This window comes from Lissotriton helveticus, chromosome 7 (genome assembly GCF_964261635.1).
Source record: "Lissotriton helveticus chromosome 7, aLisHel1.1, whole genome shotgun sequence".
Taxonomy (NCBI): Eukaryota; Metazoa; Chordata; class Amphibia; order Caudata; family Salamandridae; genus Lissotriton; species Lissotriton helveticus.
Genome location: NC_136068.1, coordinates 57681681 through 57703344, shown reverse-complemented (window position 1 = coordinate 57703344; position 21664 = coordinate 57681681). Strand labels below are relative to the sequence as shown.

Sequence of the window (21664 nt, the reverse complement as noted above, 5' to 3'; positions counted from 1 at the left end):
GACCGATACACTACTTACTCCGTAAACGCTCCCTCACAATCGCCAGACCAACAGTCCTGGTGGCGGTAGGGCCTCAATGGGAAGAGGAAGATTGCTTATTGGAGAGAGAGATAACAGAAGGATCTACTTCTGTTCCACCACTAGATAAAGAAGCAAAGGGAACCATAGTCTACTCTTCCAGTATTGGAGGACAATAGCAGTCACCACCAACTCTCTCTATAATCTTGCCGGGATCCTGGGGATTAAAGAAATTGAGGGAAAAACTAAATAAAGCTGTCTGACCATAGGCTGGAAATAGCATCCAACCCCACTGCCTGAGGTTCCTGAAACCTGGAGAGAAACTCTTGTGTGCTAATTCGTACCAATGTCAACATGGGAAACCTCCCAACTGTTAGATATCTCTTGGAAAATTATAGGGCTTAACTTGAAGTCCTGGTAACATGGAAATCCTTAGCTCAGGTAATCTGCCTGTGATTTCCCATCTCCTCCAATAAAGACTGTCCTCAGATGTACGAAATTGTTCTAGCTCCAAAGGCAAATCTGATGAGTCAGTTGAATTAGAGAGGAGGAGCCTGTCCTAAAGTGGTGATTTAGGTAGGACATGGTTACCCTGCAGTTTGTCCTCATTTATAAGGCCCTACTATGCAGATTATGAGAGCTTGAATCTCTCTCAATATTACCATTAGCTCTATCCAGTTTGATCATCAAATCCTCTCCAATGCACTCCAAAGACCTTGAGTGGTTTCATAGCACATAACTTCCCCTCAACCCAGATCACTGGCATCAGTCTTCATAATTACTGGATTGAGGTAAGCCAACATAACGCCTTGGGTTAGAGATGATAGATTGATCTGCCAAGCTAAATCTTCGGGAACTATAGAGGTCACATGAATCATATCCTTGTAACCCTCCTGTTTGGGATGTCCAATGGTCCAGGTCTCCCAGATGTGTACATTCTTAAGGGACAAACCTCAGAGTTGCTGCCTAAAGGAAAGAAAGTAATCTGATTTCAGCATACTGCACAGAAAAATAAATATGAAAAAACTGGGGAGACCAATGGAAAAAGGCATTGCTTACCATGTCTCCCTAGATTTGTAACTGCTGTTTGACTGGAATCTCCAACCTGGTCAACAGTTCAGCTAGACTTCACTGGATCTTTTACATCCTAGCCTTGAGTAAGGAGACCAATCTGATGCTGTTTTTGAATACTGCTGCAATATATTTGAGTTTTTGACATGGAGTAGATGAGATTCTCCCAGTTCATAAGAAATTCCAAGCCCTGAAGCACCTGAATTGTGATCTGTGTATTTTCCACAGCCTCTTCCCTGGAATGGAGCCTGGATCAAGAGATCATCCAGGTAAGGCTTGATCATTATCCTTTGAGAATATATCACTCCCAGGACTGGAGCTATAACTTTTGTAAAATCTCTGAGGGTGGTCTTAAGGCCTATGCATAGAACTTCAAATTGCCAATCTTGGTTATTGATGGCAAAAAGTGACACCTCTGGTAGGAAAGAGAGACCAGAAAGTGAAGGTACACATCCTGAGGATCTATCTTGGTCAAGAAGACCCTCTGGTATACAAACAAATCACCTGTTGAAAGGAATAAATTTTGAAGTGTTCCCCGGGATTCAAGGTGTTGAGAACCTGAACTCTATTAATACTTTGTAGTCCCCAGATGCCTTCCCATCAGAAATTCTCAAACGTAGCATCCCTTTCCTCTCTCATGTGCATGGTGCTGGAATACTGGTGCTCTTCTCAATTAATGAGGCAAAGCTGTTGCAAAAAGATTTCATCTTCACCCTCTCAAGCGGACAAAATCTCTTCACAAAATGAGGGTATGGGCATAGAAGAGATACTTCTATAGCGTAACTTACTAAAAATAATTTGGAGAACCTAGCTGTCTGATGAAAATGTAAATAAAATGACCTCCAACAGTGCTCTGATGGATCTTGGCTTTAACAGGAGTTCTGTTCAGGTTCATCTCTTCCTCCTGATTGACAAGAGGAGGTATTCGATCGGGCACCCCTGGGTTGAAACCTCGAATTATTGTTGTAAAAGTTAGATCTCTTCTTTATATTTGTCATATCTTTTCCTACCACTCTCAGCAGACATCTGTGTGTAGTGAAAAGATTTAGTGTGCTTCTGCAATTTCTGCAACGCCTCCTCTATTTCCTCTTCCAACAGTCTGTTGTCAGAATAAGACATCTTTAAGAGACAGATCTTCAGGATGGCACCAACTTTCCATCACCTGAGATATAGATGGTGCCCCCAGCTACTGACCCTGCGGATGCAATGCTGAGGTTCTTAAGTTGCATCAAGTCAGAGAGTTACTTGGTTTGACTCTTTATCCTCCCCATGCTTACCTTCCTGACGTTTGGAGGATAGAGCCTGGAAGTCTTTAACAAAGGGCTAGGGGGTATGGACTTAGTAAATACTGAACCTCAGTGACAAAGACCTAAATGAGATCTTTTAAGGACATGCACCAACTTCTTGTTGACTAGGTCTGACAGCGTCACATTGTCTGAAAGCAGGGAAGGTTTCGCCGGGAGACCTGGCTAGAGAGGATCTATTTCTAAAATCTGAGGGAGCTCTATTTCCACGTTGCCCAAAGGATATAGTCTCTCCATAAACCTTGGTACCAAAACCCTGTCAGGATCTTTCCATTCTCTCCTGAAATTATTCATAACTGCTGGAGTAATCAGAGCCTTTGGGAGGAGAGGTTTGTAGAACTGACATAACCAATTGCTATTTGTTCTAGGTTGTTACTCCTCAACAGGCAATTGAAGTTTTGAGGAAAGATAAGGAATTATTGGTTTGAGATCCTGAACATATTTCCTCCTAGGTCTGGGGGAATCTACAGCACAACCAGTCTCTTCATCATCATACTCAGAAGACACCCAAGAATAAGGTAATGAGACTGAAACGCGAGGCCAAAATTTCGACACACCATAATATCAAGTGAAATATATTGTGGAATGGAATTATCCAGTGTAAGAATACTGTTGTCAAGAACATCAATTTGAAGGTAAGTAATATCAGTTTTGTAAAATATAGAAGCCATTAATATCCTTTGCAAAACCATTGTTTTTAAAAATATAATTATTTAATTATTGGTATGGTTTTTAGTATATATTTTAAATGTGTATGACATAACTCTTTTTGTTAAATTTTTAGGGGCTGATTACGATGGGGGTGCCCGCCACCGTATCGGAAACGGGTTCGCTTGATATGCTGTTGGGGGTCCCGTAAGAGGCATTACAATCCAACCGCCACCCTGGCTGGATGGCTGCAGCACCCACTGCAATGCCCAAAGGGTCACTTAATATATCCCTGCACTACGTGGCAGGCACCATGCAGATATATAGGGGGGCATAATAGGTTCCTTCCCCAGTGATCATATCGGAAGGCCAGGGGGAAAGTGGGCCTGCCACGGGCCTCCGAACTACCTTTCCACCTGCTTGTTCATGACGGGTTACCCGCCATGAAAAAGGCAGGCGGAAAGAGACATCATAATTCCGACGGCGGTGCATGGTAAGCACTGCCTCCGTTGTAGGGATATGATTCCTCGCCGATGGATGTCGGGCGGATTGCCCGCACCCGGCTGGCGGTGGCTACCGCCAGTCTGGCGGGGGCAATCCACCCGCCATCCTAATGGACCCCATAGTGTTTATTGTTGTGTCAATTTTACTGGGAATAGTAAATTGTAGTATTTTCAAATGCATATTTTAATTAATTTTATATGTATTGTAGTTAGAGTAGTATTTTGTGATGTTAATATTTTTTATTGTTTTGTTGTGTTAGGTGGGAGTACTTATTTTTATATTTCTTTAGTATAAATATGTTTTTTCAAATGTAGTGGAAAATGTATATGCATTTATTTTAATTTGTAATAATTATGTTATGCTGTAATGTATACAATTATGTTTTTGATTTATTATAATATTAATATTCATAAATGTCAATATTTTTGTTTGTAAACTTTTTATAATTACATTGTAAAGAATATGTGTTGTAATACTTTTTATTTTAAATTAAATTGGTTTTCTTTTTTTAATATTTTATGTTTTTGATATATTTAAATATGTATACATATATTTGTTATAGTGTATTATTTACTCTTTTTTTATTAAAATATTATTATACTAGTTTATTTATATTTTTATATATATGAATGGCTATATACGTGGGTGTGTGTTTACATTTTTTTAAAGTGGGTTTATTTGCTATATTTGTTAAAATATACTTTTAAACATATTTTATTTTTTATAAATGAATGTTAGTATTTAAGATATGTTTATTTTAATATTTTAAGTTATAAAAATAAAAAAATCGATATTTAATACAACTATATTATTGTAAACATATTGTATTTGATATTTTTGTACTTACCTTTTTAAGTATACACAGTCAATAGTTTTGTATTCTATATTTTTTATTCAGTATTTTTTCTCTATAGTTTTTCCTCGATGTTCTGTCAGTGAACCAAGGGCCCTAGATATTCTGCCCCATGTTCAACTCCATGAAGATGTTTGCTGACTGATGTACTCAAACAGAGAAAACAAGCAGCCAAAATCCAATCCCCATTATATAGTGCCTTTGTCCTTATCCCTAGGTGGCCAGTAACATGCCCACATTGGGTAGTATGTACACCTTTCAAGAAACTCCCTTCCTATTTATTTTAGAGAGAGCTCCAATTAGGTCAAGACCAGATAAAATGAAGTTTATGCTATGAAAAATAAAATGTAAACAGTGCCAGCAGAGGGGAGGAGCCAAGCTCGCGTCCGAGATGGCCGCGCTTTAGCTCGGCTCCGTCTACTTTCCTGTTCGAAACATAAATCCTGCTTTTATCCTGCCCCGGGAAGACAATTTCTGCTACGCTGTGGCTCTACGGCGATTTATAGACACTTACCGTCTGTTCCGGTTGTCTCTGGGTGCCATGGTTCCGGAACTGTGCCTTCGCTCGCTTCGGGGCCTCCGGAGCGGACTGGCCTGAGTCTCCTCGGCGGCGCCCGGACGGGGCGCTACGCTGTGGCCGGCCCTTATGGCGCAGTGGGCTCGGCCGGCGAGGCGGTTGTGCAGAGAGGCCGGTCGCGGCTTTCTGGCCTGATCAGGCGGTCCCGCGGCCTGGGGTGGAGGCGCTGCCTTCTGTTGACGGGGCTGACCGTAACTGTGGCTTGTCCCCCCCTTTGTTCTCCGGTCCGGCCATTTTGAGTGCCTCCGCCCGGACTCGGAGAACGGGGCCGGTGGCATTGGGGGGCCGGCGATCCTCCTTCTTCTGGTGGCCCCCCTTCCTGCTCTGGACGTGCCTCTGCTGGTGGTTGACTGAATTCCGTTTGCCTTGCTGCGGCCCGGTCGGGGGTCAAGGATCGCTACGACCCCGCCAGGCTTCCAAGATGGCGGCCGACCCTGTATATCTCAGCCGGGCCGAGATGGGCGGCGGTGGTCCACGATGTGGCGCAGAAGCCGGATACTGTAAAGGTGTTCCTACACTTGCCGACATCCTCGCTGCCCTGCGCTCCTGGGGTACTCCGGTGGCCGCACCCGCTGTTAACCTGGAGGAGGCTTGTTTCGCTGGGCCGTTTGAGCCCCCCCTGGCGTGTGCGGCTACGTCGCTGCTGGGTGCGGCTGGAACTATCCTGGAAATTATGGACCCGGTGGCTGCCGTCTCTGCGGATCTGCGGAGTTCCGCTGCCCTCCATCGTGATGTGTCCTCTCCTGTGCTGTGGGTCTCTGGGCCGGGTCCTGTCCGGGCCGGTCTTGGTGGTTCTTCCTGTTCTTCATCTCCTCGAATGGCCGAACGTAGATCCTGTGCTGACTCCGCTGGGTCGGCTTTCCTCAGATCATCTTCGGAACTGTGCCTGCATTGTGTACAATGGTTTCTGACTGTCCCAGATCATCCGAGTTGTGCACGAAACATCTTATGCGGATTGAAGTTTGACCTCCCTGTTCTCTGCCTCCTGTTCCTCGTGGTCTGGTTCTTCGTGAGGCGGACTGCTACAGGTTTGGAAAAACAAGGACAGGGATGAGACGATCTTGCCTTTGTGGACTGTTGTCTTGTAATGGTTGGATGATCGGTTAGTACGGTATGACCATGTCGGATTTTTGTCGTATTCCTGGACTGTATCCTTAGACTCTTTTGTCTTCCCGTGGACACTGATGTTTCGGACGGGAGGGTGGGAGCCTATGATTCTGTTTTATGGCCCTCTCCCGTGTTCTTTCCTCCCTTCTTCCTTCTTTTCCCCTTTTTTTGTCTTTATGTTCTATCTTGCTTTAGCTCTTCTATATTTCGGGTTCTGATTAGGGCGACAGGCACGCTGCTGGGGGGTAGGCCATAGCCTTCTGCAGGGGTGCAGGGTGGGCTTGCGGGGTGGGAGGGGGGTCTGTCATTTCTTTGGGGGTTTTTTCCCCTCATTTTTCTTACTTTTTTGGTTCTATGGCTCTTGTGTGTCCTCTTTTTCGGGACGCGGTCTCAGCATGTGTCCCCCTGGGTGGGTTATTTTTGATGCACTAGCCGTTTGGTCTTACTGTGACTTTGGCTCACTACGTAATTTTGCTCCGGTTACTACTGGTTCTGTATACCGATTTGTGGTCTCCGGCCTCGTTTGCCGTGGGGCGCGTGCTTGAGGTGGCGTTCTTCCTTTCGCCTTTTGTCCCCTTCTCCCCTTTTTTCCTCCCTTCCTCCCCCCTCTCGTGGGGAGGGGTTTCCCTTATTCCCTGGGTTGTGTGACGGAGGGCTTTATTTGATAAGCCTTTTTCGACTCTGTTTGATATGATACGTTCTTGTTGTGGTGGGTGGGCGCTGAACGGCGGTTGCCACAGTTTTTCTGGCGAGACTCCTATTCTGCCTTTACCGATATGTGTTTGTCATTATTGAGTTATCCTGTATCTTCTACCGCGGCTTGTTCGCGGCCCACCACGGCCCTCCGAGACTTCCTACCTGTTGTTATCCTGTCATACCCGTTTCTATATTAGAAAATCAACCTTCTCGTATCCTGTCCCTGCTGGTTGCTATATGGCTTTTAGCCCTTATTTCCTGTATGATTTGCTGTGCTATTCTGTACGCGTTTCTGTATTGTTGAATATGTTCCTTATTTGTGGTGGCCGGCCCGCTGGGTTGTAGGCCCGTATTTGTGAGCCTTCTCTGTACAATAAAGGTTTTAAAAAAAAAAAAAACTGTGCCAGCAGCCAGCCTTCTACTAAAAATCAAAAGCTGCTCCCAGAGTCTATATCTTGAGGCTGGGACTGGAAGTAGGTGAGAACAGCTGCTTAAAAATAAAGACAGCAGGTCTATGTCCCTGCTTCCACCCTTGCTGCAGATCGACGCACTGCTCGCCATGTTGTCCTGCCCACGGCTAATAGAACAAAATTGGGCAACCGTTGCAGTAAATACAAGAGCAGACTGGTGCCCTGACTGAGGTCATAGAAAAAAAGCAGACAGGTGCACTGCACACATATTCACATATAGAGAAAGTGGGTCAATGCACCACTCATCAAGGGCAGAGATATGGGCTCTTGTACCGCCTCTGACAGAAATAAAATGGAACAGGGCATCTTTCATGGCCACACGTCCCCAGTCAGAGTATGGAGCCGGGACACTATTAGCCAGCTCCTGCTGATAACGTAAATAAAGTTCCTTACCTTGAATTAACAAGTTCTCACTTAATCAGCAGGGAAAATGGAGTTCAAGTATCCCAAATAAAAGCAGAGAGCGCCCCTGCAGCTTTCCTGAAAAGCCCAGGAATGGAATGGCTCAGAAAAGAAACTAGACTTGCAGCAGAATGAGTGGAGTTTATGGGAGAAACTCCATTAGAGATAGGTGGAGTGAAACAAGCACTGGCAAAGCCAATAGGTCTAGCCTATGCAAGATCTATTGGCTTTGTCAATTTTTTTCGTCATATTATACTGCAGCGCTGGCTTCAGTGCATCATAGTTAAAAGTAAAAATAAATAAAAATGCTATGACATGGTCAAAACTATCTGTGTCATAGAGCTTTCTTTGTTCTCTTACATCCATGTTGCACATGACTAAGAAACATTGGCGAGACCTGTTGGCTTTGCCAACGCTTGTTTCATTAGTGCACAGTGGGTCTGTATGCTAGCGGGGATGCAGCAGATTTTCTAGTTAATTACATGTATGGAGTTTCAAAAAGGAAAACATTTTTTATTTTCTTAAGGAGTAAGCTTGAAGACATGATGTGAAAAGTAAAGGGGCTAGTGGCTGGCAAGGTTTTTAATGAGACTAAATCCATTCATATCAAGACATTAGACATTGGAAGTCACAAAAAACATTATTTTCCTGTGTGTGGGTCACCAGAGATGTTGCCTGCTTTGGATCGGTACAGTAATGAACTCACCATAATAGGGAAACATCCTTTACCACGCGGATTTTACTCCACAAGGCTTTAACAACGCGTCCATTACAACGCAAGTCGTAACCATGACTTGCGCTGGAGGGCGCTAGAGGATTAAGAATAGTATATTTACTATTCCAACACCTTCCCTAGTGTCCACGGGGACTGGTGTTAGAATAGTAAATTATACTATTCTCAATCCCCGCCCCCAACGCAAGTCGTGGTAACGACTTGCGTTGTAAGGGACGCGTTGTTAAAGCACGCGTTGTGACGGTATGCGTCGTACCGTCATACATCCCCATAATAGGCTTCTAATCAGCTTTTAACAATAACTGTATGCGTTGGCTATCAAAATAAAAACACAGAATGCAGAAAAAAGAGTGATTTTATCTATTTAGGATCTGATTCTTGGGATGACTAATGCGGTACATACCCCCACTAATAGTTGATACACAGTAAGGTGCCAGCCACCAATTGGTCTTGACCTTTAAAAGCGATGCAGACCTTTTGGCTTTGCTAATTGCTCAGATATGCAAGCATATACTACTAGAAGTGTGGGTGACAGCCAGATGATGGTTAACACAAGCGGTGGCCCACCAAACCCTGCCACTTTTGCTTGCTTTATTGATTACTCTGCAGCCTTCGACGGGGTAGATCGCACCATCCTCTGGCAGAAGTTGGCATGCTGGAACATCAGGCCGTCTTTAGTACAAGCAATCAGATCGCTGAATTCATGTACCTGGGTAAGGGTAAAACTCTCGAGCAAGTTTGCCACAGAGAAAATCATCACAGATAGGGGGCTAAAGCAAGGCTGTGTCCTGGCCCCGATGCTTTTCAACTTATACACAGCCAACATGGCCCAAGCCCTTAATGGAGCCACACTAGCCACCCCCAGGATCGGGTGCACCAAGATCCAACTGATGCAATACCCTGATGACCTGGTACTCTTAGATCACACCAAAATCACCTCCCCCACACACTGCACAACCTCAAACTTCACCTAACCAAGTTATTGCGGAGGGCCATCTCCCTAAATACAAACGTGAGTCTTTGGCCCATATTTTACTCTGTTGCCCGGCTCTGCGCCTAGCCCATTCTACTTCAACTGGGCACTTGTACTGCAAAGGAGGCAGTCCATCGACTTTACACGTTGGACACAGTGAAGCATATGGCCAACTTTGGCAAATTTGTCCATTCTACCCATGAAAAACTGATGGACACTTCCCCCTAGGCCTTTTGGCAGGCACTGGCATGGCGGCTGTCAGACAGGCACTTGCGTGGCTGCCGCCCAGCCACCTTTTTATCACCTTATTGTTTTCATCCAAGACTGCAAAAGAAAAATGTTAACAAATGTCGTGTTTATAGACTTGCTTTTTTTAGATTTTTGGATTTTAGACTTCTAAATTCTAATTCTGTCATTTTAAAATGCTGCGTTTTTTTTCTTATTGTAATGGTTTGAAGTAAGCACACAAATAAAGAATTCATTCATTCATTCATTCAGTCCATGACAGCACCGACCCATCACACTCAACTAGAAGACAATGAGCTGTTTGATTAGCTCCTATATGCTGCAGCTCTTGATGATGCAATCCCACCTACATCATTATTCACTCAAGATGAGATGCGAGAGCTTGTGAGTGCCAACCAATCATCACTTACAGCCCAAGTAAATACTAAAAACAAAAACACACAGATTTACCCTGCAGATGACAAGACCCAACTGCATTATCAAAACCATTTACAGGAAACACCATACACACGCTTTATACCACACCTAATTATAGAGGCCAGTGCCTGTCCATGGATTGTACGATGGCAAGTCCTACAACTAAATACAAAATAAGCACACAACAGTAGGAGATCAAGTCATTGGACAATATAGGCTATCTAAAAAATGCCTAAGATGACACATGGGAAGGAAATTAAATAAAAGAGCACAATGTTCCATTATTTGAAGACATGAAAGTCAGAGTGGGTCGCGATGTCAAGATTAGAGGAGAAATTATCTTATAAATATAGTAAATTGATTCTGATGGCTGTCTGGAACAATTGTTGCACCATTTGAAAGTCTGTGGCATACGTCAAATGTGAAAGAAACTCCACCACCAATTTGGAAAACATAACCAGGTATTATTATAAAGGAAAAGTCAACATAGTCAAGGTACAGTGCCCATCAGTAGAAGCACACACACAATATGAACCTGCAGGTCCAGATTGTTAGTTCTGAAGAGAGAATAGCCTTAGCAGAGGTGTTAAGTAGACTCCCAAACACATGTTATTTCATCTGTATTCTTTATAGTAGAATTGTACATGCAAACACGTCTGCTGCCTATCTCAGACAATGGCAACTCCTCTTCAGGTTCTAAGACTCCCTCCAGAATTCTAGTATGACATGCTCACATTCCAACCTCATATCCATGGCCCCATACATCTATTACCATTCAAGTGAGACATAACACATCTTCCTCCATTAAAAATTATAAACACATTTCCATAAGGTAATACTTATAAATATACATAACTAGCAGCGCGTCCCGACCTTGTCCGGGAGCAATCAGCCCCGCCCCCCGCCCGCCCTGACATTGTCCAGCAGCCCGGGACCTCGCCCGCCCCGACATTGTCCAGCAGCCCGGGCCCCCGCCTGCCCCGTCCCCCGCCTGCCCCGACCCCCGCCTGCCCTGACATTGTCCATGGGTCCCCCGGAGCCTTACCTCAGCCGCCGCTCCTCAGTTCAGCGCTCCTCGCCGCTCGTCACCGCTCCTCCCCCCTGTCCGCCGGTCCTCACCGCCTGTCCGCCGCTCGTGGACGCCGCTCCTCCCCGCGCTCCTGACGTCAGCACGCAGGTCGCGGCCGGCGCTACTTCGAAGGGACTACTTTTATTTTTAAGGTACATTTTTTAAATAACGCATATTTTTATAGTTTATATAGCCTATGTGCATCTGCACACCCTGATGATTACAATAATGTATCGGGTGTGTGGATTGGCGCTGTAGTTCCTGAGTTTACCGTCCTCAAAGGTTCAAAGTTCTTGCTATATAATAGTAGTATAGATTAATTATAAGCATATACACATATCCATAAAGTAATAACTATAAATATGCACAATAAATAGTAAGAGCATACATATTCTCATAAAACAGATAACTTATACATATGTACAATGAATCATAAGCACAATATACTTCCTAACCCTTTAACTGATTATCACATAGTCTTTCAAATATGTTGGGCATTTAATCTCTCTTCCGTACCTACTATTGAAGGAATTACTTGAATGGGTGTGAATTTCCTTAGAATTACGAATCACCCTTTTGGCCACCCCAGAATTGTGAAAATCACCTTCCCAAATAATATCATCCTGGTGTAAACCATTTGCATCCGAATTCCTGTGTATTTCCAACCAGTTGTAATTCTTTTCTTCATACACAGATTCCTCTTCCTTACCTCCCTTGCAAATCACAAACTGACTCAAATGCCACACACGCCCATCACTCAGTCTAGCTGAATTAGTGAAAACCTCTAGGACCTCCAAGAGACCTGAGAACTTACTTTCACCCTTCTTGACTTTAAATGGTAGTCTAATACATACCCCATCCCCTTTCTTAAGGATGTAATCATTTGCACCACACTTCCTATCCTTAAATTTATTATACCTCTCTAGAGCTTGCAAAATATTTTTTTTAATCTCCCTTGGAGGCCACTATTTCAGTCTTGAAGTAAGCAACCATTCTTGATTATCCTTGGTGAAAAGAACTCTTCCTCTCACAGTGGTGCAAGGACTGCACCATGTCACGGCTGGGGTAGTCCGATAAATCCACACCATTTTCTTAATCCCTAATTGCCAGTTGAGTTTTTTACTCTTGGCTCACTGCAAGGAATCTTTCACTACTTGGTTAAATCTTTCTATCTCTCCATTGCCACTGGGATGATAAACAGATGTTACCTTGAGGTCAACGCCATTCCGCTTCAAAAAACTTTCAATTTACAAGCTCTTAAACTGCACCACATTGTCAATTATCACCCTCTTGGACAAACATTCCCATTGAAACAACTCATCAATGAAAATAATCATGCTTTTGGTGTTAGCCTTATTAACAAACGTAATTTCAGGCCACTTTGAAAAATAGTCTGTGGTCACTAGGACATATCTCCTTTCAGCAAACTATTCTCTACCACAGAACGTTGAATATGTATCTCGGAGAAATTTCTTATGTCAGGTTCTAAAAATGTTTTCTCCTGGCCAACCCTCAACAATGTACTTTTTTATACTGTTAAGAACTTTATCTTGTAAAAAGCCAATCTTCCATTCTTTATCACCAATTGCATTACAAGTAGTTTTCCCATCTGCCCATGCCACCCTTAGGGGCTCATTTCGATGGCGGGCGGACCTGAGTCGGCCTGCCATCGTTGGGGTGGTTGGGACTGCAATAACAATGCGCCCACCAGTATGGCGGGCCCATCCCGGGTATTTAATGTTGCGGAGGGTGCTGCTGGCTGCTGCACCGTAAGCAATTTTAAAATGTCATGCTGTGCATTTCCCTGCCTACCACGCAGTGCAGGGAAATACAGAGGGGTACCATGGGTACCCCGCCTAGTGCAGCAACACCTCCCCCAAGACAAGGGGGGCCCGCAACGGGCCCCCAAACACAATCCCTGCCAGCCTATCCATTGCGATTTCCCTTCCATGGAAAGGCTGGCTGAGGCCAGCATTGTGAGCTGGCAGACGGTGCCTGCTAGGCACTTGCACCATTCACTTCCATCTGTCCGCTCCGCCAGGCATTCGTAATGATTGTCTGTGGCAGAAGCGTGGCAGGTGGTCTTTGCCACCCAACACTCTTGCCAAACGATTCTGCCCACCATCGTAATGTGGCTGGGGGACATTGCCAGTCAGATGACAGAGGGCCCGCCAACGCACGGGCGGCCCGCCGGCGGGCCTTCCGCCATCCTAATGAGCCCCTTAATTCTTCCCAATTACTGAGATCCTCCACCAAAGATAATGGAAGTCTACTCATGCAGTCCACCTCTTTGTTCTTGATTCACGGCAAATACACAGCAGAATATCTGTAATCCAATAACCTCACAAATATCCTTGTAATCCTTGGTGTCACTTTCAACAACCTTTCAGTGGACAAACACCTTTTACAATGGTTTGTGGTCACACCTCGCCTCAACCTGAAAACCCCATACAAAGTTCCTAAAGTTTTCCAGGCCCCATACCACTGTCTCTTGCCTATACCCGAAAACTGTTCTTCTGCAGGTGACAATGCCGTTGTTGCAAATTCTATTGCACATTCTTTTTCATCATCCTTTTTCTGTGACAGTACAGGCCTATCCCTTTGTTACTAGTGATAGAGATCGCAGGTCACCCGACCAATAATTTTACCAGATGCGTTTCGGGCCCATATAATTCCAATTTACCACATACATTAATCAGGCGACCTTGCTTTCTACTACCAGTATCCCTGTTTCCTTCCTATTTATTTCTAATGTACCCGACTTACCAATCCACCGTTACGGGTACCTATGACCACAACAGATCAGGGAGCTAGCTGTGAAGAAAGAAAGGCAAAATACAATACTGACTTTATTTCTTGGTATTCATAAAATGACCACAGACTACTGGGAAGTTTTAAAAGCTTTATCTAATAATCAGTTTCGGAAATCATAAGATTTACAGTTAAAAGGCAATCGATAATCAAGATAACAAAAAGCACATAACCATAGAGAAAATATATAAGGGCAATCATTTAAGGTTTGTAAACAGGGAACATGCTAGGTAGATGATACTCAAGAATGGACATCTAAAGATGGGCAAGCTTATGAACGTACTAGACTTATACTATGGGAACGTACTTCATGAGTGTGGGTGAAAAATTAGGAAACCTATACATCTATAGGAAGGGTGAAAATTGGAACACGCTATTACAATATAACTTCAGATCAGTTTAAAGGAGAACATTTATAGACAACATCTATGTGTCATTAACGGTATGGAGGAAGATGCATAAAGGGAGGGTAACATAGGAACATGCTATGAAAAATAATGTAGGGCTTTCATTCAGTAGGTTTGCGAAAAGTATGGAAAATATAACATGTGCAAAGGTATGTCTTTATTGAAGCAAAGACAGAGGAATAGGAAGGTGCAGTATAGAGTTCTCAGCCCTATCTATATATTTACCTAGAATGGTGTGAAGACCAACCCTGGCCACGGATCAGTCAAGGACAGGAAATACCCCAAGGTAAAGCAGTCGTCAATGGGACAGCAGGTGCAGAATGGACACGCCAGGACAGGACAGGAAAACCAGATTAGGATCAGGACAGGATCACCAAGGCACAACCAGCACCCGCAGTTTGGAAGCAACGCCTGCGCTCCGCCCTCTCTGCAGCTATCAGTCAGAACCCCGATTGGGTTAGCGAACTCCCCAGCAAAGTGCTCCGCCAGCACTTAAGGTTTAGTAAAACCTTAGAGTCTATGGTCAAATTCGGACAGAGTGCTCCGCAGCGCTCTGTAAATTCAGTCACCTATTGAGTGCGTTGGGTCAGTGACAGGTCAGCTATTCAGACAAGTCGGACAAATTCCCTAGGTGAACCTAGGCTAGTTATACTGTTTTCGGGTCAGTGTACCATCCCCCAATGTTGCAAAGTGTCAGAATCCACAATTTCGATTAGTCCCAAGGTAGCCTAGGTCAACACACCAATCAGAACAACCTTCTACAAGTCCTACTTTACATATTTGGGAACCTCCTAGCAAGTTTGGGGTTCCCATGACCTATTCTACAGAATACAATAGCGGAATATACAATTGTTGCAAATGCAGTACAAAATTCTGTTTCTCAAACTGGGTGAAGGTGCATCTTCCCAGGCACGTCCTGGCAGGGACCTTCAGTTGGCATCCTGTCAATGCCACAGCCAGAGTTCGGGCATGCGTAGACTATCCTCTTAACATGGAGTCTTAAGCCTTGCATCAGACCCTCAATACCGCGGTACATGAAAAGTAAGCGAAAACAAATTAAAACATAGAAATAAACGAATATACTACATACCACGATTGTGTACTTGTGGTTTCGCATCATAAAAATATACTATGCGATTATAGGTTAGAGCAACACACAATAACACGAGAGCATCTGCACGAGCTTCACCACGTTAATACATAAGCAGCCATCTTAAGGCTTATTACGCATGCGCATATTCTCCCACCAAAACTACAACTACGTCACGTCACGTGAGTGTGACTAACGCATGCGCAGAAGCAAATTCCAAACAGGGGCCATTTTTAGAGACAAGAGTTAATCGTTTTAGTAAAACACATAGGCAAGCATCACTAAGATACACACATATTCGAAATAAGGGGAAATTAGTACAACATACGAATTTTATTACCAGGTTATAACAGTTTCGAGGTTCATGACTCGAGCAAGTCGCGATGCGAAATCTTGCTCTATCAATCCCCTCTTTGATGATATTTACTATCATCACAAACAAAAAATGGAACCAGATGCCAACTTTCTTTCACACCTTATTCATTTCTATTTCTTCCAGCATTCTATTCAATTTCTCTTTCACATCTTTGTTAGGGTGAGAATTTTTCACCCTTTTGTAAATCTGATTATTCAGATCCTCTAATTCAAGTTCATCCACGCTTCGTTTCACACCTCTCTTATTTACAGTGTATCTTTTGGTGTGCTTACGACATTTACAACAGACAACTATGAGGAATAGGATGAAACCTATTATGGCAATTGGCATCAGTACCTTAAACAGCAACCCTCTACCTAATTGGGCAAACCAGTGACCTACAGCAGAGAGACCATCAGTGAGTCTTTTCCAGACACTGTCAACCTCCAGTGGTTTAAGTTCTTTTTCCAAATTGGTTATGTTCCTCACATACCTTTGAATGCCTATACTTTTGTCAGGTATGTAAGTGCAACAATGTTGCGTTTTCAACATTCTGCAGACTCCGCCCTCTTTTGCTAATAAGGTGTCAAGCGCAAGTCTGTTCTGTAAAACCATTGATCTGATCGCAACCATTTCGGTATTGATAATCAGGAAACCCCCAGCAGTGTCGGTAGATAACCGATCTACTACTGTAGACAATTTGCAAAGTTTGTTCGAGTTCAGAACCACTCCCACTGCAGGTATTATTGCGCTAAAAATATCTCCTACAATCTCTCCAGCAGTTTCTCTTCTATTGCGCACTAATGGGTTAGTTTCTTCATTGCTTCCAGTGATTTTTCCCACATGGTATATCTTTGGGAAGACAATACCAAAGTAGCAGCTCCCGTACCAATGGTCGGGCAATTTGAAGTAAGCCTTGTTCCCACAAATAAAATAAATTCCAGGAAACACAGGCTCTGTCCCATCTTTGAAACCCCAACCCCCAATTACCTTATAAGTATGTTCACATTCTCTGGAACCGATGAAAACATTGTTATAATAACTAGTCATTTCCCTTTTAAGGCAGAGTTTTCCCTTCTTTTCAAAGTCCAGGAGCATAGCAGCAGTAGCTCCACCATCTGAGGTACTTTCTATATTTTCAGCCCATTTAGGAACTTTATGGTTCTTATCTTTGGCTTTCTTTTGAAAACTCTCCCTTCTTTTCTCTACCATGTCCAGGAATTCTTTTTCCTTTTCATGTAAAGAACAGGTCAGGTTATTTTTATGTGCATCATCTATATTAATTTTTCCTACAGTTAGAAAATAATCACCCATGGATTTAACTACGTTTCTAGTTGTTTTTACAGGATTTAGGTCTCTTCTAACAGGAAGTCTTGAAAACGTCATATCATAGTTGGAATAGTAATACTGTAAAGGTCCTTTTTTGTAAAATAAGCTAGTCAGTATACTACAGGAAATTCCATAGGTTAAGGGTAAGTGATGATAGGTCACGCCTTCAGCTACAGAAGTAGGTAGCTTCATGCCGACATAACAGTCGTCTATTTCCATGGTCTCTACATAATGCAATAATAGGTTCGCGAAAACGTTTAAATGAGTCTTGTTCTTAATCTTATTGAAGTGTAATTCATCCTCATCTGGTGCTTCTAAAGTCAACTGTCTTCGTTTCAGGCTCAGAGGTTTGTCCAATGTGTCTACTCTTCGTGGTGTATTCTTAGTATGTGTTTCTACAGTGTCGTCAGGTAAGTTATTATTCGGGTACAAACTTGGGTTTTTACTCATCAGGGAAGGAAGGGTTACAGTTAGTCCTATCCAAAGGATCAGTACTATAGCTACACTACATAAACATACTTGGCAGCATGTTTTACAACAACTGCGTCTAGGCCTTCCATTCACGTTTGAATCAGACATTTGCTCAGAAGACGTTTTCAACCCCTCTTTGTAACTTTACCCAGGTAGCTTACACTGGGCAACTTCAGGTGAGTTCGTCTTCTTCCTCTGCAGAAGGATCAGCAATCAGTTCTCCGTCACTTTCGTCAGTTATATCAAGATCCTCAAACTCCTCCAATATTAGATAAGTCCATTCAGGATCTTGGTATTTTTCGTTCAGTCTTTTTATGCGATTACTTCTTCTTTTGGAGCTTTCTCCAGCTTGTTCTGCTATTCGAGGACTTTTCCTCCTTTCTGCAAGTTTTTCTTCTACTGATTTTATTCTCAGTCTCAACCTCTTGATGTACCTTGGTTCGATATGTTTCTTTTTCTTTAGTCTTTTAGCTGGCACTGTGATTTGGCTTTCTTCTAATGGTCTTTTATTTTCGTTTGTTTGTGGCACTTCTACTCCTGTTTCTTCCCTTCCTATCTGACTAGTCCCAGGTCTTGTATCTATTTCTTCTGCCTGGTTACTAAGCTGGCCTGGTTCAGGTGAATTTTGGTTCTTGCTTTTGAATGTCTCTGTTTCTGTGTCCTGAACACGTTCTTCTAATTCTATCGGATCCTGTTCAAGCACTTCGATCTCTTGATTTTCTTCTGCTCGAACTTTTCCACTAGATCTAGACTATCCCTTTTCGACTTCAGGAGTTTGTGGAGGTGTGTCGATCACTTGCTCTGTCCCTGTCTGACCTTCCTCTTCTTCCTCAGATTTGACGTGACTCTCAATTATCTGACGGTCTTCGCCTGTGCCTATCTCTTCCTCTCTATCCCACTCTCTATCTTCGTAGGTTCGCTCTCTTGTTCTGATTGGGTCTTCAGTTGAGTCGATTATGGGTATCCAATCTTCTTGGCTGGTGCTCGGCTGTTCATCATCAGCTACTTCAGGACCAACGTCTGCAGACCCCTCAGCTGGACAACCTTCAGCTCCAGGTTCCTTGTCTGGAATTACCTTTTTTGTGTGGCTGGCATGGATCCACTTGGGAACTCCTGCACACTTCACAGCTGTTGTGGTCACCAGTATTATTTGGCGCTTTTCTCCCCACCTCGGTGCAAGGCAACTTGAGCGAGTATGTTTCTTGATTCTAACCCAGTCACCAGGAACCAGTTTGTGGACTGGGGTTGTTGGGTTGGCGGCGGCATCTTCCCCAATCTGGCGAGAGATAGAACGCACTTGGTCACCTAGTTGCTTGCAGTACTCAAGTACCAAATCATCAGTAATGTTTAACAGTTTGTATCCTGGTACCCACGCTTGTCTCATCACTCTTCCCATTAGGATTTCGTGGGGGCTCAGGCCTGTTTTTCGGTCTGGAATACTTCTGAGTCCCATCAGAACAAGAGGCAAGGCATTTATCCAGTTCAAGCCAGTAGAGTCACACATCTTTGCTAACCTCGATTTTATAGTGCCATTTATTTGCTCTACTACTCCAGAAGCCTCTTGATGATATGCACAGTGCAGCTTTTGTGTGATCTTGAATGCTTCACAGAGCTGATCGATTACCTCATTCTGAAAATGTCTGCCTCTATCTGATTCAATAGTGACTGGAACCCTGAACCTAGGTATCAATTCTCGTAGTAACAATTTGGCTACTGTTAGGGCGTCACTTTGTTTGGCAGGGTAGGCTTCCACCCATTTGGAAAATAGGCAGACAATGACAAGGACATATCTTTTTCCCTCACAACGAGGCATGGTGATGAAGTCAATTTGTATTCTCACAAAGGGACCCCCTGATTTCCCAATCTTGCCCAATTCAACTACTGTTCTTTTCCCAGCGTTGAATTGTTGACAGGATAAGCACCTCTGGCAGAGTGACTCTGCTACTTTCCTGAACTTTGGATTAAACCATGTTTGTTGGAAAACCAGGACCATGGCATCCCTACCCATGTGTGAATCTCCATGTATCAATCTGGCCATTGGAGCAAGCAGATGTCTAGGCAACACAGGCATACCATTTGGGCCTACAATGACACCATCCTCACTCCTTGTTTGACAACCAAGTTTCCTCCACCTTTCTTTCTCTTTCGAAGGCACAGCATGCTGCCAATCTCTCACCTCATCCCAGGTAGGCACTTCTTCAAACATCATAAGTTGGCAGCTGTTTCCGGTTCCTCCCAGTTTAATATTTACGGACATGCGTTCCCTAGCGCACTGTCTTGCCACTTCATCAGCAAAATTATTCCCCAAAGATACAGCGTCAAGGCCCTTTTTATGGGCAGCACATTTGACCACTGCCAATTCTTTTGGTAATTGGATTGCCTCCAGTAAATCTTGTACAACCCTTCCATTACGAATGGGAGTACCTGATGAAGTCAGAAATTCTCTTTGTAGCCATAATTGGCCGAAGTCATGCACAACCCCATAACAGTACTGACTGTCAGCATACACTGTTATTCTTAGGTTTTTCCCAATTTTACAGGCTCTTATTAATGCAATTAATTCGGCTACTTGTGCAGACTTCACTCCAAATAAACAGGATGCTTCTTTAATGCTGTCCAAAGTGACTACAGCATAAGCAGCACTTAGGCCTACAAGTTCGTGTCTCATACATGAGCCATCCACAAACAACTCCAAGTCTTCCACCGGCAAAGGTGTCTCTTTAATGTCTGGGCGGGGTTTGGTACTGAATTCTGTCAGGTCAATGCAGTCATGCTCGTCCTCTCCCTCGGCTTCCATAATCATGGTGTCAGGGAGCAGGGTGGCTGGGTTCAGGATATTACATCGAGTAATGACTACATTTGCAGCACCCACGAGAATCCTCTCGTACTTAGTCAGCCGACTAGGGGTGAGGTACTGCGTTTTTGTTCGGGTCAGCAAAATTACAACTGCATGTGGAACATACACAGTTACAGGATGTCCCATAACAATGGATTCACTTTGTTCTAAACTCGTGCAAGTTGCAGCTACTGCTTTTAGACATCCTGGTAATCCAGCAGCCACTGGATCCAGAGTGGCAGAAAAATATGCCACTGGACGTCTAGTCAGCCCATTCTCCTGAGTTAGGACTGACAGTGCACAATTGTCTCGCGTGTCACAGAACAGTGCAAATTCTTTGGAATAGTCAGGCATCCCTAAAGCAGGGGCTGTACACAGACAGTCTCGCAACTTAGTAAAAGCTGTCAAGCTTTCATCATCCCATTCCACTGGGTCCTTTGCTCCTTTCTTTGTCATTTTTATCAAAGGTTTTGCTAGGACTGCAAATCCCACAATCCATTGCCTGCAATATCCTACTACTCCGAGGAACATTCTGACTTCCTTCTGGGTACGGGGCAACTGCATTTTTTTAATTATCCTGACTCTCGCTGAGGTGACCTTTCTAATGCCTTTTTCTATCTGGTGCCCCAGATATTTCACTGACTTCGTACAGAACTGCAATTTGTCAGGGGATACTTTATGTCCCTTTTCACCTAGGTGATTCAGTAGGACAATGGTGTCAATCACACAATCTCTATGACTTTTAGACGCCACCAAGAGGTCGTCGATATATTGCACTAGGACAGAATTTCCAGGTAAGACTAAAGATTCAAGGCACTTTTTTAGAATCTGATTAAAGATTGAGGGACTTTCGGTGTACCCTTGAGGGACCCGATTCCAAACATACACGTGACTGTTGAAAGCAAATGAGAAAAGAAATTTGATGTCTGGATGCAATGGGATCTGAAAGAATGCGTGACACAAGTCAATCACGGTAAACCACTCAGCATCCCAGGGGATCTGATACAGGATTACTGCTGGGTTCGGGACAATAGGACAGCAAGGAACAACGATCTTGTTTACCTTTCTCAGGTCCTGCACTACTCGATATTTGCCACTAGGTTTCTTGATTCCAATTATAGGAGAGTTACACGGACTACTCATCACCTCTTGTATGATGTTGGCGTCTAGCAATTTCTGTATCTCAATAGCAACTCCTGCTCTCACTTCTGCACTCATTTTGTAAGGCTTGGTATTGGGGTAAACTGTGTTTTCTCTCATAGCTATTTTGATTGGGT

At 43.7% G+C, this 21664-nt stretch overlaps 1 protein-coding gene across 1 annotated transcript in view; it reads right to left on the bottom strand.

Moving 5' to 3' along the window:
• Nucleotides 1-2061: 2061 nt before the first annotated feature.
• The window catches only part of LOC144768923 (uncharacterized), a 42763-nt gene continuing 23160 nt past the window's right edge, over nt 2062-21664 (bottom strand). Inside the window, exon 4 of the mRNA XM_078652932.1 lies at nt 2062-2188. Within this exon, the coding sequence (XP_078509058.1) occupies nt 2062-2188 (127 nt within the window). The remainder of the gene's footprint in view (nt 2189-21664) is intronic.